The following is a 19,074-nucleotide window of genomic DNA, read 5'->3' on the forward strand; positions in this document are numbered from 1 at the left end:
TGCAGATTCTAGAAATGTAACTTTTACTTCTGAGTCTTAAGATTCCCTTCACCTTATGCTAATTCAACCCAGGACTGCATTGATGGGATATCTCTGCATGAAATTGCCTTTGCTGTGGCACGATCAAACCACCGCCACCATTCTAGCCAAAGGAGTCACGAAACTCTTTGTCTATTAAGCCGCAGTCAAAGACTAAGCCGGCATGCTGCTGCATAATGAGTTGAAAACCAAACTAATGTCTTTTTTAGGAGGTGATATTTTGGATGTTTGATCAAAAGAAGGAAATAGGTTTCAAGACAATTATACATAATGAATGAAAGCAATGAAGTTGCTACGGTTTAATTAAAAGGTTGCATGGAACATGTAGCATGCAGTAGATTCAAGGAAACTGAAACAATAAAATAAAAGTGTGCAACAAATCTTTTGGAGAACCAATAAACAATGCCACGAAACAACGATGAAAACGTACACAACGGCCCTTTGTTCTTACCCGTAAGCTCCATTACTGATGAGTTTGATTGTTTGAAAGTCACTCTCAAAAGGTTTCCTTCGAGTCGGTGTCAGCGGCTGTGGGGCCTTATTCTATAGAGAGGAAGCAGAAATGTGATGCTAGTGGCTATTTATGGGCAAGTTAAAAATGCAACACAATAGAATACTGTTATTATGATTAGTGGTGTTACAGTAGAATCGAAAAATCTAATGTCACGAGATGCATTAAGCACAGCAATCAGTGGTGGCTAAAAAACTATTTAGGAACATAAGGAATGTGTAAGGAGAAAATATGTGTTTAGAGTCTTTAAATTTCTCATCTCAAATATATAAAATGCTGTCCACGCCAACAGGTCGTCAGTAATGATCAAAGTGAAGGTTTACCTCCACGATACCGTCTGTTTCCACTGTCACTGAAGGACTGGCTTCATACTGTTCAAGCTGTACCATGTCTAGAAACAACAGAGAGAAAGGCAAAGGATCTTCATCTCTTCACACATAGTGAGGACATTTTCGGTGAACTGAAGGTTGTCATTGTAAATGTTATCTTTCTGAACAGAAACTGCTTCCTACCGGCTGTTCATGTGAAAGTAAAACTTTCAAAAGAACTGACTGAACCTGAATTTCAGGCTACGACAGTGTAAACAATGTGTGAGACTTCCCTTTATGACGGAACTCCTTTACCTTCTAATGGGTCCCGTGTCAGACCCAGCTGGCTGATGATGTAGCGCGGGATGTCCGTCTTGATTACCTGGCCGACTTTGGCGTGACCCTCTGCTGCCTCAAGTAAGTGGTAGAACTCTTCGGGGTCAAACTCCTGTCAACAGCAGCCAAGTCTCATGAATGTGGACCGGCCCGAAGACAATATCCTGACAGACTGAACTCAAAGCAAGAAACGGCAAAAGCAAGTGTTCAATACCACAGGGTTTTTGACAGGTTGGGCCTGTCCCAGTTTAAAGTCTACACCAATTTCATTTGGATTTTCCAACTGTCAACGTACAGAGGAAATGAAAAAACATATATTTTTGGGTTCTTTCTCGGAACTTGGGATGCTCAAAGCATTCAAAATACGGTATAGATTTAGGAGATCAACAATGTTTTTGCAAAGACAATGTCCCAATTACTTTTGGCTAATCCATAGAAGTCAATGACAACATTTATCTACTGACGGGAAAGCACAGCTAAGGTTAAGTCGTATTATCTTCCTTTCAGAGATCATCAGATTCATGTCGACTTTCTAAAGAGAATTAAGGTCAGCACCTCATTTCAGTCAGACTTCATGGTGAACTGACTTCTACTTGTTTCAGTCACAGTAATCTTATTTTTGAATTAAGGGAAGACGTTCTCCTCTTCAGCTTACCAGACACTCCAGGAGGCGAGCTGGCCGTGAGATTATGATGAGGATCTTCCTCACCAAATGGATGATGACGGCTACCTCCTCACTTTCAGAGCGCTCGTAGGCCTGACAAACAGTATGGAAGAAGAGGGACAAAAATGACAAGTTTATTTATGCAACCAACTAACCTTTTCACAAAACACCCAAGAGAGAGAAAACACCACAACACAGATGAAAAGTCATACTTTAAAATCTGAAAAAAAACAAGCATAGATTCATAGATGATGATGTTGAAGAAATGCGGTGCCGTTTCTGCACAATTTGTTGCATTATGGCATTAAAATAAAATTGTTACAAATAAAATTGTTAATAATAAATATTTGTAATATAATTGCAAATAGAAGTAAAAGAGAAAAGGAAAAACAAAAAAAAAGGGAAAATGGTGATTTCCATGTTGGCACACTTTGAGATGTGGGATAAAATATGGCATGTATGCATCATGGAACATCTACAACAAAAAATGAACATACACTACAATGTGTATATTTTTATTTTGCTAATTAAACTGTTACAAATAAAAAATTGGGTTGTGCAAAAGGGATGCAAAGCACCTTTGTCATCAGGGCTTGGTGGTGTCAGTGGAAAATAATTGATCAAAGAGGGGAAACACTTTCCAAAGCAAACTATTATAAAACAAATATGTGTCACGTCAGTGGGGAGAATCTGTTTTTTGTTTTTTTTAAAGGTTAAACCATGATGAACTTTCTGTAGGTGGAACTCTTCAACATTACAAACGGTGTGATGTACAGTAGAACTGTTGCACACTTGAGAAAAGCAGCTGAGGTAACAGGCATGTCGGCAATGACCGGAGGTTGACAAATGAACTTTTACCAACTGAAAGGAGCTAATTTCTGTAAAAAATGAAGAGCCACGGAGAATTTAGATGACTGTAAATGTATTGTAAAATGTTTTAAACAAAGTGGCCAGAGCACACAAAGTGAGTCTTGAGGTTTGAGTGTGTGTGTGTGTGTGTGTGTGTGTGACAGCATTTGTTCCACTCTACGGGAGCAGACGTTCAGGTGGAGGTACAGCGAGTCGGCCGTGCCTTCTGTCTGACAGCTAGCAGAGGAACAGGGGAAGAGGTTGCTATAGAAACTAACATTTCTCACAACACAGAGAAGATCTGTGACAAAAGCGCCTCTCACCAACACGGACAATTTACACAACCAGATCTATTTTGTGTGCCTTTAGCTATCAGACGGTTATCGATTGCACATTTCACCCCAGCTCGATCAATCCCCTTTCATAACTTCATCACATCCGAGAGTCTGTAGCAGCTTATCAGCCGATGCTTAAAGCTGGAGTATACAATTAAATGAGATCCTTTTTTTTTTTTGCCAACCAACACATACTATTTGACCCGTATCATCAGTCCTGCTGGACCCGAATCAACTAGCCGTTTCCCCCACCTCGTGAAGCAGCTTCTCCAGCTTCTCCTGCAGCTCAGCAAAGTAGCGGGAAGTCACCAGGCCCTTCTGGGACTTGTCCAGACAGTCTTTAACCAGCTCGACCAACTGGTGCTGGATGAAGCCCAGCACCCCGTCGGCCAGCGGGAGGGAGCTGTCTGGAGAGCAGTGGGTGATAATCTCGAACAAGCGCTCCTCCATCTGGGCTGTGGCCTGCAGGGAGGACAAGCACACAAACACACAGTTAAGGCATTTAAAACAGGACCAGTACCGGTAATTAGGATTTTTACTCTCTGCAGCACCAAATGTCCATAATAATTCTGTTGGTGGATCATGAGCAGAGAGTCCATCCTACACTCAGATTTCACGATATCTTAAATTGACCTTTCAGGCGGATTTACAATCAAACTTTGTTTTGTTAAGGCGAGACAGCACGTGTGTCCGATAAACTGGAAAAAGAGCAATGTGCAGCGTCTTTCCTACACAAATGTTCGACAGTGTTCTTGCGCGTACCTTTGGAAAACGCTCTCTGTAAACATGGTTCATCATGACAATCTCATTATCAAAGGAGACATTCGATCGTCCGGGGCTGCAACAGAAACAAAACATCAGATGAGTATATTGTAATTGATCAACAAATGCACCTCTCCACTAAAGTTTTTAAGAGGCCAACATCTACACTTGTATTTTATTTCTCAGCCTGCCAAAAGCAATATTGTGAGCAAACATTAGCTGCAGCAGCTCTTAAGGTGGTAAAGCTACAATCTCACTGTCAGGTTTTAATGTTTCGAAACCAACAGCAGAGGTTTACAGTGTGAATCATCGACATCACTCAATTAGTCATTTACTGCAACACCATTTAGGCAGATGAGATGGGTGTATTAAAAAAAAAAAAAAAAAACCTTGCTTGATGAAGCATCACACAGAACAGATGGTGGGAAAACCTATCACATGCAAGCAGGCTCCCGAAGGCATTTTTTTGTCATGAAAGACTCCTCTGTTGGACTGGATGGCTGCTGCAGCTTACCGTGGCTCTCTGCATCAGCCCCCCCCTAAACCACCCCCGCCCCTTGACTACAGTTCAGCAGCTAGATCCCTGAGGCGCTCTGTTAGCTAGCATTGCCCACGCACGGCACACCATGGTGCCAGAACACAGAGCACTCAGGCATCGCACAAACAGCACAGAGCGCAGCCAACAGACAAAAGTTGTCAAAAGCACACAGCTCGGCAGTCAGATCTCCAGCAGCCTGCCGGCCAACAGGCATGTTGTAAACCCATCGGAGGCACTTCAGACGGCAAATGCCGTGTTTGCTTGTGAACATTTCATGGTCATACCGACGCACAGACATGTTGACATCTAACAGTCGATGTAATACTCTAAATCTTTGGCTTTGGAAGCACGTATTTTCTAAAATGAAATCGGGATTAGCCACCTGAGGCTCCGAGACCGAGGTCGCATGACGGTCGAGGGCCGCCCGTCCTCGTCCGTCATGCTGTCTGTGCTGCGGAAGTGTTTGAAGAGGAAGTGCAGCTCATCTTGAGTCGGCTGGTAGGGAAGCTGGTGAAGACGCTCGTGGGAGGAAGAGGACGACTGCGGAGACAAAGAAGGATCCATCGGTTGAAATGAATTTCTACATTAAACAGGTTAAAGTCTTCACCTTCATCATTCATAAAATAGTTGCCAAGAAGTGAAAGCCGACCTAAACGCCTTCTCCGGACGATAATTAAAGCATTTCTTCCAATAATGAGGCATCGTTATCGACAGGAATGAGTCATTGTCTCCTGAGGCATTGAGTAAACTCTTTTCAAACTGGACGGGACGCGGTGTACATTGCCAATGAAATGTTGAGGCCCATGTGTCCTAAACAGAAGAGGACGAGAGGGACGGCATCTGTGAAGTCTCCTTCTAATGCCTTAGAATAAAGAGGGCAGTGAGGGCCACTGAAGAGCCCCATTGTCCCCACTGATCTCTGGGTCTGTGCCACGGTCAGGCCCATAAACTTCTTCATGATAGCTGCACATGGCCGACTTTCAACCAGAGGCGCCCCCCCCCCCCCCCCCCACTGCAAACTGTTCATTTGCATGTTTACTTTACTTGGAGTAAAGTTCTGCTCTGAAAGAAAGATTTTTGACATGTATCCTCCCAAAAAGTATCAAGTAACTGAGGATACAAGCTTTTTGAACACCAAACAAAAGCATCAGACGTGTTGTGAGGTTTTATTGAAAAACTGTGATAAAATAATGTTCCTTTCAGTATTTGATCTCATAACTATAACTGCGAGGGAACACACACACACACACACACACACACTGTCCTTCATCTCCTCATTAACATGCACACACACAGACTGCGTGTGTAATACTTCTAACACAGAGTTCCACAGACTGAGAAAATGACTAATTCAAGCAGATGATGGAGGAAAACAATTAGCGGTTTGTCATCGCGGACTTGGCGTTCGCCGTCCCTTATTGCATAAACGAATGTGCTATTTGGACTGAGCGGAGTGTTGGAATCGCCTGGCCATCTATCGACCGGGGAGGACGGCGACATGTTTTGGGATCACTTACCGACACAGTGGAGCTCGGCGGGTTGGTTCCATAGCCCGATGAGGGGAGGGATGCCAGGGACCATCTCCGGCCCTCAGCTCTGAGAGAAACGGACATTTGGTTCCATGAGCCTCAGCAGCATTGGCATTCGTTCGCATTTCACATGTGAAACTCATTACATAACAGGCGACAGAGGAGTCCTCTGGCTACAAGAGCGTGAAATGAATCTCCTTTTATTCAAATCATATATAGCAGGGTTCGGTGTCCTCATTTGATTGAAAGCAGCTCTTTAAGCATTCACTTAAAATGAGACATTTTCTAGGAGAAGATAAAACATGAAACACAAGCTTTAAAAGCCAACAGACGGGGTGAAAGAATTATTAAAAGAAGCTACCTGTCGGCGCGAGCCAAGTGGCTGAGATCACGACAGCAACGAAGAAGAAGAGAAAAACAAAAGAAAGAATTTCAGTGAGTTTTGGGAATCTTGCGCGAGCGATCCTGTGACCTCTGGCATTCAGCTGAGGGATTAGTACTGACAGTGTTGCCCTCCTTGCCAGTTTGCATTTGCACAGATACAAGCAAGCAAACCAAATTAATTTGAGGATATAGGTTACATAACACAGACGAATCTCCACGTCAATGCATTACCAGAGAAAGGATCTTCTCTCCAGTTATATACACACACACACAACAGAACAAATCCAACAGCTAGAGGTTGTGTGTTGTAACGGTGCCATTCATGCATCAATCATCTGTAACCACTCATCTTTTACAGGGTTCCAGCAGCACCATAACATTCACAACTTGTTGCTGTGAGAATGAGCAACAACTTAAAGAGTGGCGTTGTAGACAACAAAGACCACTTCAATGAATGAAGGCTTAACAAGCTGTAACTGCATCGTAACCGTTTCAACAATGATCTACTTTGGTTATCTCTAGGAGTTCAGTTCGGCCATGAGTTTGAAACTGAAGAGCCTCATTGAACACCGACAAACAAAATCAATCAAGAGAACCCAATTTCAAGCAGCAATGAACAAGGCCACCGATTGTTCTGCAAGGCTTTTAGATTGTATTGCTGCAGCACTGCACATGACGGGTGCGAGACGTTCGTGGCCAAAACGTGCTTATTTTCCTCAGCACAATGATCATCTGTGAACATGTTTGCATGTAGAATTGTAGGTCCTAAGATAGGACTGTGAATGTTTCTTGTAAAGTGAAAAGAATTAAAGATTCAAGGTTTAATTAAAGGCTGCCTTTCCTCTCGATAGCACGCGACTGAACGATGTGCTTTACACTACTTTTCTCAGCGGTGTCGTTTTTCTGTCTCGTTCCCATCGTACTTTAGGACGGAGCGCCTGGACGACTCGGGAGTTTTTAACAACTTTGGTGCCTTCAAGGCCTCACTTGTAGGCTACACGTGCCTGGAGCGAGACAAGCCTGTAGCCATTAGAACGGGGTTGAATGCTGCGAGTGGGCTCCGGGGGTACCCTCTATGGAAGTGCACTCATCCTGCTGAGGAGCAGACCTGGCAGAGAGACGGAGGTGTGAATGCTCCAGGCTGAGTCAGCCTCAGTCACGCATTGGGTTCCATTTATTTTAGATTTGTTTAAATGTATATGTGGTAGAATAAGGGTTCAGTGGTTTGTAAACAAGAGCTACATTGACTCTGGATTTAAAACAGACAGTAGTTCCTGTAACTTTAACAACTCAACAGGATTTGATGAACCAACTACCAAAATAAAATAAATAAATAACCAAGCGGTAGCCAGTATTTCCATGATATCCTCACGCCCTGTGTACTCACTCTGAACACAAGAATAAGTTGCTGTTGGTTAAACATGGTTTCCAAGTCTTAAAAAATGATTTCCCAAAAAGCTTATTTATAGGGTAAATAAAAAAGAGTTAATAGGTGTCTCTAGGAGACTAGAGACAGTGTTAAATTGATTTATTTCCAAATACGTAGTTCAATACAATTGCTCCTGGGGCCTAACCTAGAGATATTTGTGTCCGTGCACAGCAGGTGCTGCTGAAGATGCAAATAAATGTAATTTGTCCTCAGGTAAGAGTACTATTTAACATATGTGAAAAAATAAAATTTGTATTTATATATGAATAGCAAATCAATGTGCGACTTAAGGGATATTCCTATTCCCACTAGAGTTATATATGTATCTAAAAGAAGCTTTGCTAATAATCATTAAAAAATGACTGACTTAACTGTTTAAAATGGTCAAAAAAAGTCGCAAATTATTTTGATCAAAGTGAGATTCATTAAATGTGAAAAAACAAATGTATTGCTCCAGAACTCAAGCGAGCAGTGCTCACATACCTTCGGGCAAATGGGAAGTTGAGGCAGGCGCTGGTCGGCACATTTCGTGGGCTGTCTAGAGGGCTGCTCGCAGCTGGAGAAGCAAAAGACAAAAGTTACTACCGGTACAATTCATAACTTTAATGATAATAAACTCGGGAAAATAGAGAAGAGAACAACATGGTGCAAATGTTCTCTCGAGCAAAACTCTTCATGGAGTGCAGCTGCTTCTCGGCATTAAGAGGCGGTGGACCGTCTGTGCGGTTGTTGACACAGAAAGCTAAAGACAACAACCATTTAGACGTGCAATCATCGCAATGCTTTCTGTACTTCCACTTCTTCAATCAGATATTCATTTTGAACATCTCCTAGTCCAAAGTGATAAGCTAAAAATATTTAAGTATTAATGCAGACGGTTGGTCCAGATGTTCTGCAGAGGCCCAGAACCAAATTGCCGGAGCTCAACGCAGGCCGCACTTTGTCACTGCTTGGTGTTTTGGGCGTTAATTGCACTTTTCTTCGTGATAAAGAACTTCCCATCTGCAGTACATCCATGAACATCCCTTTCTTTCTGTTCCTCCCTTGGTTTCACTCTGTGTCCTCGAATCCTGACCAACTAACACCGCACAATTCTACACTGAAATTACATTTTGATTTAATTATTGCCAACTTCACACTGTGTATTTTCTGTTACAGCTTAAGATTTTTTATCGGCTTCTCCCAGACGCACTCTCTTGTGTTGCGAATGAGCATGGATGTGCGTACGGGATGTATGTCAATATCGCTCCATGTCATCTGAATATGTCTAAATATTCTGGGTCAACCAGATGCTTTGGTGCAGCTATATAGTTAGAGTTCAACAAGCATAATCTTGTTTTAGTGAGCATAAGGCAAGGTGCCCCACAGCTGACAGATATCATCGTGAGAGGAGCTGATACTTTAGTGGTACGCTACATGACCCGTGTGAAACAGTGACGTGTTTACTTGCAACTTCATTTGATGTAATCATTCCAAATACAGTTTTTGGAATACAGAAATGTTGATGTCCGACAAGTTCTAGTACCGAGTGTGTGTTCACATAAAACCTGTGTGACGCTCATCATTTTATCGCCAGGCAAGAAAATTGCCAATTGAACCTACTTAATAAAAACAAGGGACATAAACAGGACAGTATCAAACACTGACACTGGTCTGATTTAACAACATCTCGATCTGTTCTTAAACAGTACGTAAACATGCAGAAGAGCACAGACGAGTCCACCCTGCTACGTTTAAATAGCAAAAGTTGTCCGACTGGTTTCACCAACAACCACCTGCTGACAGCTACATCGCCAACAACGCGTTCAGTATGGCTTTTAGCTTTTATGTGCACTTGCGTCACTGTGATTGGCCAATGGCCCGTGTGTTTCCACATGACACAGCAGCCGAAGTAGAGCCAGCGCCAAAGCTAACACCGGTCAGGTTGGGGCTTGTTGGGCTTAAAGGGATACCAAGCATGGCAGTAGCTCTTACCGGTGTGGAGTGAGAGCGGGGAAAGCGGCCGGGACAGCGTGGGCGACGGCGTCCCGACACCGAGGCTCTTCCTGTTGCTGCTGCGACAGCTGGAGCACAAACGGGGAAAAAGAGAGAGAGAGAGAGAGAGAGACGTCAACACTCATCTGCATCGCTCAACTAACTCTATGAAAATGTCTTTGTGGCAGTTTAAGCTGTTCTAACATCACAGTGGAATTTAAATTTAAATTAGAAAGTACCTCACAGGTTCACTTAAAACAGCCTCCCATTGGTCACATGGGTAAACTTAGCTATGCAGGGTTATTAACACATTTCTGTCTATTTTGCAATGTGAGTTGCAGTGTTTTTGTCACATTCATTATCTCTGCACCAATCCTTGTGCACAACGACACAACCTTATTTTTCATCATAACTTTTCCCGGTTTTTCAAGTACCGTAAAAGCTTTAAGTTGATATGAAACAACCTAAAACTGTCACTCAGAGCACTGCGTCACTGCTAAAATGTTAGCATTGAGGGTATTTTCGCACTTCTTTTTTTAACAGTTAAACTGAACTTTAAGACAATCTAGAAAGAAAATAACCTCGTGTGTTCCTTTAAGCCGAGCGTAATCATTTTGGTTCATCCGAACCTATAATTACACGTTTGACTCACACAATTCTTCAGCTTGTATTTATATCCAAGTGTGTGTTTGTGTGCTTATTGAGCAGCGGGCTAAGAACACAGAAGACATTTTATGACAGTGTAACAGAGGGCAGATTAAGAAGACACGCCAGTCCGTCATCCACTAAAATGGAACTGTTGCACCGCACTGAACTCGCCTGAATAACACCAAAACACACCCGTGTTTGTGTGCCGAGCAGAAGTACGCTGGCTATAGACGGGGAGCGGTAGAAATTTCTACTGAAATACTTTTCTGAGCACTACAATTTGCTATCTTCACTTCTTATAGAAAAATCATACAAATATTCCCGTAAAACACTTTTGAGTTATTTAGAATTTCATACATCGTTTGAAGAAAGGTATTTCACACAACATGGTAGACAAAGAAAGGCAACACATTAAGATCCTATTTGTATTATTTTAGTTCATTTCAATTTAGTTTTGAATAATTAATAAACAGGATTATTGCGGGTGTGTTCACAGACCTTTCTACTGCACTGCTAATAACAGGTCTTCAAAAGAGGGCAAACCAGTTTACCCTCAGATGGACGCACCAGGTCATTAAGGGTGTGAATTGCAGCGCACTTGGCCTGCAACACAGCCACCTTAACCGTGAGACTATTTTGGACTGGTACTCAAACGCATCCCGTAAATCATCGCATCCAGCGACACACTATGGTCCGGTTGGTGGAGCTCAGGTTTCTGAAACACTTGCAATGTCTGCAGCGAACAAAAAAGACACACTTCCTAGGCTAGTACAGATGGGGCTTATGAGACTTAGCAAGAATAACTGAGATTTCTTTTGTCTCTGCCCACCGAGATTTAACTCCACTGATGACATTATTCCCGCCTTCAGAGCAGCTCTGCCTTGAGAGATGTTTATGTAACTAAAACTTTAATCTGCAGGCAAATGTATGACACACCAGCGTGGCCAATGTCAGCTGAAGAGGGGAAACTGACGAGAGCCAAAATACAAAGAGAAAACCTCCTGTCAACAGACTCAAGGCTGCATGCACCGACAGCAGCTGCAGGACCAGCTTGAGCTACAGATGTCCAAGACTCTGTGTGTGTGTGTGTGTGTGTGTGTGTGTGTGTGTGTGTGTGTGTGTGTGTGTGTGGTGGGAGGGAGTGCTAAATAATCCACTGGTCCTGAAAAGAGGGGGCAAATTTTGACCAATACCATTCAAACAATCAATGCAGCAGATTTTACTGTAACACCGGGGTGAACTGGTGTCAATAGTGCTGAAATGATTCATTCAATTAGAAGACTTTCAGACGGTTAACCAACTATTTTAAAAACACATGAATCGCTCATGTCATCAACATTGTCTGGTTCCAGCTTCTCAGATATTTGCTGTTTTCTGTTCTATAGCTCATATATTGAATATACACTTGAGTTTTTGGATGGTTTGTTGGACAAAACAAGTCATTTCAAGACCTCAGGCTCTGGGAAATTGGGATTTTCTGACATTTCAGACCACAAGATTATTCTGCAAAATTATAACACATTGCCTTAAGCTCTGTGAGAACCAGAAAGATAATAGATCGATTAATCAATAACAATAAAAAAAATCATTAGGAGCCTGCCCTTGTCCACAACTAACTGGAGGACCGTCACCTGTTTTATGTCTCTGGCCAGTTCATTCATCCAGTGTGGTGGCCTCTATCAGATGGTGAACAGCTGCAGGCCTTATCTGCAGCCATCAAACAGTAAACATGATGCAACCATGCCCTGGCAGCCAGTAGCTGTCCTCACACAAATACTAACCACCAACACAAACAGAGACGTGCCAATATGGGCTTTACTTCATGTAAAAAAGACCGTTTCGTGTTTTTATATAATTCCCATTGGTGTGATACTGTGACTCCATGCACACAATTGTTGGCTTTATCCAAAGGGTATTTATAGACCTAACAGCAAACAGCATTAGCTACTCTCAGTTAAGTTATTTCCTGGACAAAACGCTGTTCATCAACCCAAACTCATGATGAACCATCACAGGATTAACGTTGCCTCGAGCATTCAACAGAGAGGAGCTAACGTTAGCTTACGTTGGGAATGTTTTCACACAACGTCCCCATGAGAGCCTCAACATTGAAAGCTTGTGACGAGCAGCTGCGACAAAAAACACGACAACAAAAACAGACGAAATAAAGCGTTTAACTAGCTCGTGTTTAACCCCCCGCCCCGTATCCCAACTCTTGGTACCTTTTTGAGCGCTTCAGCAGAGCTCCCGGAACAAAATAGGACTTGTTCTGGTTCGGCATCGCAGACCAGTGACTCGGATCCGACATACTGGATGTGTTTTCTAAATGTACAACCCAGTTTCAAAGTTAATGGTGGTTTCAAAAGGCTGAAGCTCGGGTGTCTGTGAAACCCGCTCCCCCTGCTGCTCCTCTCCCCACCATCGCCTCCTCTCCTCGGCGGTTCCTATTGTATTCAGCCTGCCTCGTGCGGTCCCAGCGGCTCTGGAGCTGCGTTACATCCTCCGCTCGGCTCTCTGGCCGCGGTCCTGTCCCCGAAACATCACCTCGATGCAAGTTTGTTTTGTGTTTATACCATTCACACACATACACACACACAGCAGCACACTGATGTTTTGCCAAACCACACGCGACTGGCTGCTGTGTTTCTGTATAATCAAACTGGAGTCCGATGCTGCGTTCAAGTGCTGCTCGTTCCCTCCGTTTAAGAATGCAACGAACCATTATTTATCAAAACAAATGCTGTCACAATTTACGGCATTAAAGACACGATGCAATTGGTTACGTTAGTCTCGTTCAAATAGGATGTTGCCTGTTTTTCACACATTGCCAATATATATATATATATATATATATATATATCTTTTTTTTTGGTTCAAGGGACCCTGAAGAACGTTTTTAGATTCATTTAGACATTCAGAAAAGTGTGACATATGGCGAGAGCAATCTTTACTTACAGTAGGCTATGAAACACTCTTTACGTTTACCTCTTTAGTCACTCATGTGCGTTCATACTAGAGTGTAAATTTCCTACAGTCATTGAAAACACCTTAAGATGTTGTTGGGTTGTACCATGAGGAGTCTGTCAGAGGGAGGATACTAGCCAAACTTACATACAGTGGTATATTCCAATGCACATGGTACCTCTGGTGGTCATGAAGCCAATTTATACCCAATGTGTAAGTATTTAAATTGCATTCTATATCAGAACAAAAAACGTCTTGATGTTACATACTGTAAGTGGAATGCTGTATCTGCAGCCGCATACAAAATCAGAAGACGTTTTATTTATTTGACTGAAACTCCAATTATACAAATGGTTGGTTGCTCTGCAAACATTTGAGAGAGGCCAATACCTATATGTTGCAAGGAGTCCATCCTCAGATTCAAGTCTCTCACTTTTGTAATTGATGTACATATTACAAATGCAGGAAGTGAGAAGAACTGTATGTGTGACATTATAGGATTATTAATTGATTTGTCAGCATTACTCTGTTCCTTTTTGTCCCCCATTCTGCAACAGTTCCAGTGTCTCACCAAGACTATTTGAGCAGTATAAATCCATCATCTAGACCCCTGTTTATACAAGAAATTAAAAATGTATAACAAATGCTCTGGGTCTATTTGTTCTTGTGTGGGCTCTGCCATCAACAAGTCCCTGATATCTTGTTGTAACAGACAGTCCAGCCTTTCTTCTGACCAGGCCTTGACACTTTAGGTGCTAATTATTAATTACATTGCACAAAAAGCGTAAGCCTAAAGGTGATCGTAAGCCTAAAGGTGATCGTATTACTGTTGTGGCTGCTAAACTGTGGGAATCTTTTCCTTTTTCTAATAAAAAAAAATGTAATGTTTTTACAGTATTTTCATGCCTTTTTATTTTAGACAACTGCTACATTAAGTTGCCATAATAATAAAATGCCAAAAGTGTATTGTATGCGTCACTCATACACTTAATATGAATCCTGCACCAAACACCAGGCAGCACTTGTGTCATCTCTGTATTGATGCAAAAGAACGAACATGTTTCTAGATGGTGAAACAACACAGTGTGGTCTCCAATGCAAAAACGCTGTGAAGAATGATGCCAACAAACGTGCAATCAGATTACTTAAGGCTGTGTAAACATTGAGTTGTGCTAAGGAATTCATGTCTATCTCATTTGATTTTTGCATTCCCACTAAAGATTTGCAAATCTTTCAACCCAGTAAATGGGATTCATTACTGTACAGTGTGTGTGGTGTGACACCAGCGCTGCTCACACATCCAGAAACATGCTGGATGCAGCCGCCTCTGTTTGCAGTGTTGCCTTCCTCCACAGCACCCAGAACCGTTGCCAAGCAACTCACATAGACTTAGAGACAACTAATAAATGACGGGTCTTCACTGGTGAAGCAGAGATACCTTTATATAGCAAAGAACAACTCAGACGTATTGCATATTTCCTTTCTCTCCAGATTAACTCCATTTATATTCCACATTTTTTCTGTTTTATCTGAAATTATAAAACTATTGCGCAAACCCCACTAATGTTAGCTGGTAATGTCAATGAAGTTAACATTACAATCACACCACATGGTCCATTTAGTAGCTGTCCTGGAGTTTTTGTTCATATCACACTGTGTTGCTCAGCAGATGGGATGTTGACCCAGCTTTCATATGTTCAAATGACAACATCTTGTTCCTGTCATCTTGTTCTTGTTAATTCCTGACCCTGTTTAAGGGTCAAGAATTCACTTTCAATATTTTTTGATTATTATTTTCAATATCATTATTATTATTATTAGCAATAGCAATGGCATTCGTCTTAGTATTATATTGGTATTAGTATTATCATTATCATGTGCCATTTTCAAAGAATGAATTTGGGGATGTAAAACAGTTAGTTGTGAGCAAGCAAGACCCAAACAGGAGTAAATAGTGGAGGACTACTTTTAGCAGCAGATTAATACACATGTTGTGCTCTAGTGCAGGGGTCTTCAACGTTTTTCAGGCCAAGGACCCCCAAACTGACAAAGAGATGGAGCAGGGACCCCCAACTATATATATTGTATAAAATTGTGTTTTATATTAAATGGGCCTAGTACCGTGTATAAACATCTTTATTGTGCATTCAATACTAAGCTCAACTAATACACAGGTTCATATATTCATGTTTTCATTTTAAACGTGTGCAAGGTGAGTAGGGTGGCCGTCTCACTGCCATTTATAAACATACCGTGTCAGCTGATAACAATGCCAATATCAACATGTCTGTCAATTGCATGATAATCATGCATACAAGCTATTCAAATTGATGTTTTTCAATTATGTTTTTAAATTTAAATTTATGTTTTTATTTTAAACATAAATGTGGAAACAAAAAACGAGTGATGGCCTTGAGTGAGTGAGTGTCACTGCCATGAGTGTCACTGTGAGTGTCACTGCCATGCAAAAACATACCTGTTATCTTGCAAACCATACTGAACTGTTAAAATAATGAACAGATCCATGTCTAATCAACCAAAAAATGCCGCGGGCCCCCTGTTAAAGACCTATGCTCGAGTGAGTATTTGTGACAAACTGCTGGTTTATGTGGCATTGAATTCATGGTAATAAAGGAACGTGTCAACCAGTGCAAAGGTGTGGTTTTTGTTTTATGGTGAACTGACTCGTTGATGAGAACAAAAAAAAGTCCATAGAAACAGTCTGCGTGTGAACTGGCTGTCTTACCTCCAGGGATGAAGGGTTTGCAAGGGGCTGCAGGGACTGCAGGGGCTGCATGGGCTCAGGAGAGTGGGGCTCTGGCATGTGGGCGACAAACTGTAAGACAAGACATGTTTGCATGGATTAGTGCGCTGACTCAGCACACCGGCCTCTGTCAGCCGCAGAACTTCGTTGAGGGTTAGAGATTGATGCCTGCCTCTCGTTGGCTGACACCAACAGCCGATGGTGACAGACACTCCGACTGTGGGCAGGGTGATGCTGCTGCCCCTCTGTGAGCATTGTTTGTTACAGGGTGGTCGGATACAACTGGGTGCATTGGATTTGTCGGCTTCTAACCTCCCGTGAGCTTTTACACAACAGGAAGTTGGCAACACACCAGAAAGGAAATGGCGCTGAACATCTAATGCAACCTTTAGTGTTAGGGAGTGTCTGACATCTGGAAACACGCTGTATGTTATGATGTTGGGGCTTGACTTCAGAGCCCTGCACAAAATAAATATTGTCTAACATTTCATATCATAATGCTCGATGCCTGCACCAAAATATGCATGTTCAGCCATCCTAAGGGCCATATCTTCATGATGCTGACCCAGCGCAGAAGCTATTTTCTATTGATTTTCCTGCTCAGATGTAAGCTCTGCCTTTTGGGCTCCACAGTGCTGCTATTGTCTCAGTGCTGCAGAGGCTTCTTAGTGCTAAACACAGCACTACCAAAAGCACTGATGAATGTGTTGTCATAGTAATGCAGGGAGGATGGTAGGAAAAACAAGTCCTTGCACAAAGACTCCGTATTCTGTCGTGTCGGCTCATAATTACACAACACATGCAACTCATTACGTTGGATTTCTCCCTCAGACCCCTAAGCCAAAGCTCTCGACGGCGCTCGAGTGAGTAAACGTCCGCCATTTCCATTTTGTGTAAACTGACTAGAAAGTCTGAGACTGAATCCTTGGTGACACTCGCACTGCATTTCTGATTTGCAAAGATGTTCAGGTCGTTCAGGTAGATTTTGAATGTAAGTGCAGTGGCAGCTTCAACCTTTTGGTGGCAAGAGAGCAGCAGGATTTAATGCCAAAATAACAAACATGGCAAGCAAATTTAGAATTGTATTCAGAAGTATCATCATATGCCAAGATATTTTAGTCACGTTGCTGCACAACGCTTACAGAGTAAATCTTTACGAAGCATGTTGCATCTTGAAAAAAGTTGATTGTGTACCTGAGTAGTTGCAAATCACAACTTTCAGTAGCAAGCAGTCTGAATACAATGTTATGCCATGCTTGTCGTTTTTGCACTGCTGGTGGTGAAAAAGCCCATCCTGAAACCTACATCAGAGATCCGTTTCAAGCAGATATGTGTCTGGACTAATGTGTCCATCAACAGCCACCAATAAAACCCTGAGGAGCCCCTTTCTCCTCGCCGCCCATGAATCCTCCTCTGTATCTCTGTGCGGGAGCAGCTATAAGAGCCTGAACATGAAATTAAAACAATAACAGCGCATGCTGAGATCATCCACGGAGGAGGTAGATGGATGGATCAGAGAATGGGGATGTGAGGGAGCTCCTACGCCTTTTGGATCAGCATCTTAGTGGGCAGCAGGTACCCCCCCCCCCCCCTCCTCCTCCTTTCCCACAAAAAAGGGCTACATTCACGCTGGAGGTAGCGTGGGCGGACATAAGACTGCAGCCATGTCCTTTGATGGAGATATGGATTCACAGATTGCCAATTATATGGAAATAAAATATCGGTTCTCCTTACGACTGAGAGACATTTGTCTGTCTTGGTGCTGTGAGGGGGAACATGTGATTCGTGCAGGAATCATGGACTTCATGTGAAGTTAAAATAAGGAGATAACAGAGCTGGGAAAACACAAATCATCACCAGGACAGAACCTACACTGAGGCACGAGCTTTACCTCAGAAAGAAACATTCGGAAGGACAAAAGATCTGTAAAACTGAACAGTGTTCACACTGATATTCAAACTGCCTAAAACGTCAGACAAAGTAGCTCCAATCTCCACAAGTTGTCATTTGTGTCAGTGGTTTGGTTTTACAGGTTTAAACATGAATTGTGCTCACAAGTTCACTTCAAGGTTGGAAAGCTGGACTTCTCTACATCCAGTGAGTTAAATTATTTTAAAGATTAACAGACAGGCAGGGGAACAGTTTGAACTGCAGGGAGTTTCACTGAGAATACATTCCTGCATTCCTGTAAACTGAGAGTTGTTTACTAGACGATGAATCCTCAAGAAGATGTCATCACCCTGAGAAAACTGAATCAACTGGCTGTTGTGGTCGCAGAGCTTTAGTGGTGGTTGTAATGGTTTCAACTGCAGCCGCTTTGTTGACACTTTCAATTAAATTCGATTAAATTTATTTAGTATGGTCCAAAATCCCAAATTTGCCTCGGGGGCACTTCAATACATCAAGACTACACGATCACGTACATTATTTCACTCTTATTATAACTTTAAATAAACAGCAGTTTCCTATGACAGCTTTCGGTTTGACACCTGCACCAGAAAATGAAAGTAAAAAGCAGAACTTACTCCAGTGTCAGGGAGGGGATCTTCAGTTTATCTCGCCTCGACTTCATTCTTGCTGATCACCAAGCGGGGGTTTCACTTCACAGCGCGGCACCAATCGGTCTCACGGCCGGCTTCCAGCCACTCATCGCTGCAGTGGGTGACTAAAAATAACCCATGAAACTGAGTATCGTGTACCAGCGTCTTCAGCGGATTTTCCGTGGGAATGGATACAATAAAATGCAGCTACATCTACACAACAAGCGTTTCGGCTCTTGTGCGTCTCCAAGGCGCACTAGAGATTGACTGCCACAAAACCGAGGGAGCAACGGGTCACCGCTAACCTCCATGGTCCGTGTACGTTTTGGTCATTTGTTTTACCGTTAATTCGGAAAACCCAAAATACGGAAATACCATGGTATTCTCGTTTTTCGTTTCAAACCAAGAACGGGAAAACGGAAATGGTCGGTCGTATTTCCGTTTTTCGTTCTGAATTCAAAAATGGAAAAACCAAGAACCAAAGTCCCCCCATGTCCGTG

The 19,074-nt window shown here is 42.5% G+C and overlaps 1 protein-coding gene across 4 annotated transcripts in view; it reads right to left on the bottom strand.

The window, feature by feature from the left end:
- Positions 1-18,683, bottom strand: part of mast3b (microtubule associated serine/threonine kinase 3b) — a 28,447-nt gene extending 9,764 nt beyond the window's left edge. The window contains exons 1-13 of one of the 4 annotated variants that reach the window (XM_079267487.1): positions 18,560-18,683; positions 16,017-16,106; positions 9,659-9,747; positions 8,168-8,240; positions 6,233-6,253; positions 5,860-5,938; positions 4,725-4,882; positions 3,805-3,880; positions 3,295-3,504; positions 1,850-1,951; positions 1,174-1,306; positions 874-941; positions 491-582 (exon numbers count right to left, since the gene is read on the bottom strand). In XM_079267487.1, coding sequence (XP_079123613.1) covers positions 491-582; positions 874-941; positions 1,174-1,306; positions 1,850-1,951; positions 3,295-3,504; positions 3,805-3,880; positions 4,725-4,882; positions 5,860-5,938; positions 6,233-6,253; positions 8,168-8,240; positions 9,659-9,747; positions 16,017-16,106; positions 18,560-18,606 — 1,238 coding nt within the window. In that variant the 5' untranslated portion in view covers positions 18,607-18,683. Of the gene's footprint in view, positions 1-490; positions 583-873; positions 942-1,173; positions 1,307-1,849; positions 1,952-3,294; positions 3,505-3,804; positions 3,881-4,724; positions 4,883-5,859; positions 5,939-6,232; positions 6,254-8,167; positions 8,241-9,658; positions 9,748-12,528; positions 12,616-16,016; positions 16,107-18,559 lie in introns of those variants that run through there. The other 3 variants (XM_079267488.1, XM_079267489.1, XM_079267490.1) reach the window with 3 other exon arrangements.
- Between the last annotated feature and the right edge of the window lie 391 nt (positions 18,684-19,074).

This window comes from Melanostigma gelatinosum, assembly GCF_949748355.1.
Source record: "Melanostigma gelatinosum genome assembly, chromosome: 4".
In the NCBI taxonomy this organism is placed as follows: domain Eukaryota; kingdom Metazoa; phylum Chordata; class Actinopteri; order Perciformes; family Zoarcidae; genus Melanostigma; species Melanostigma gelatinosum.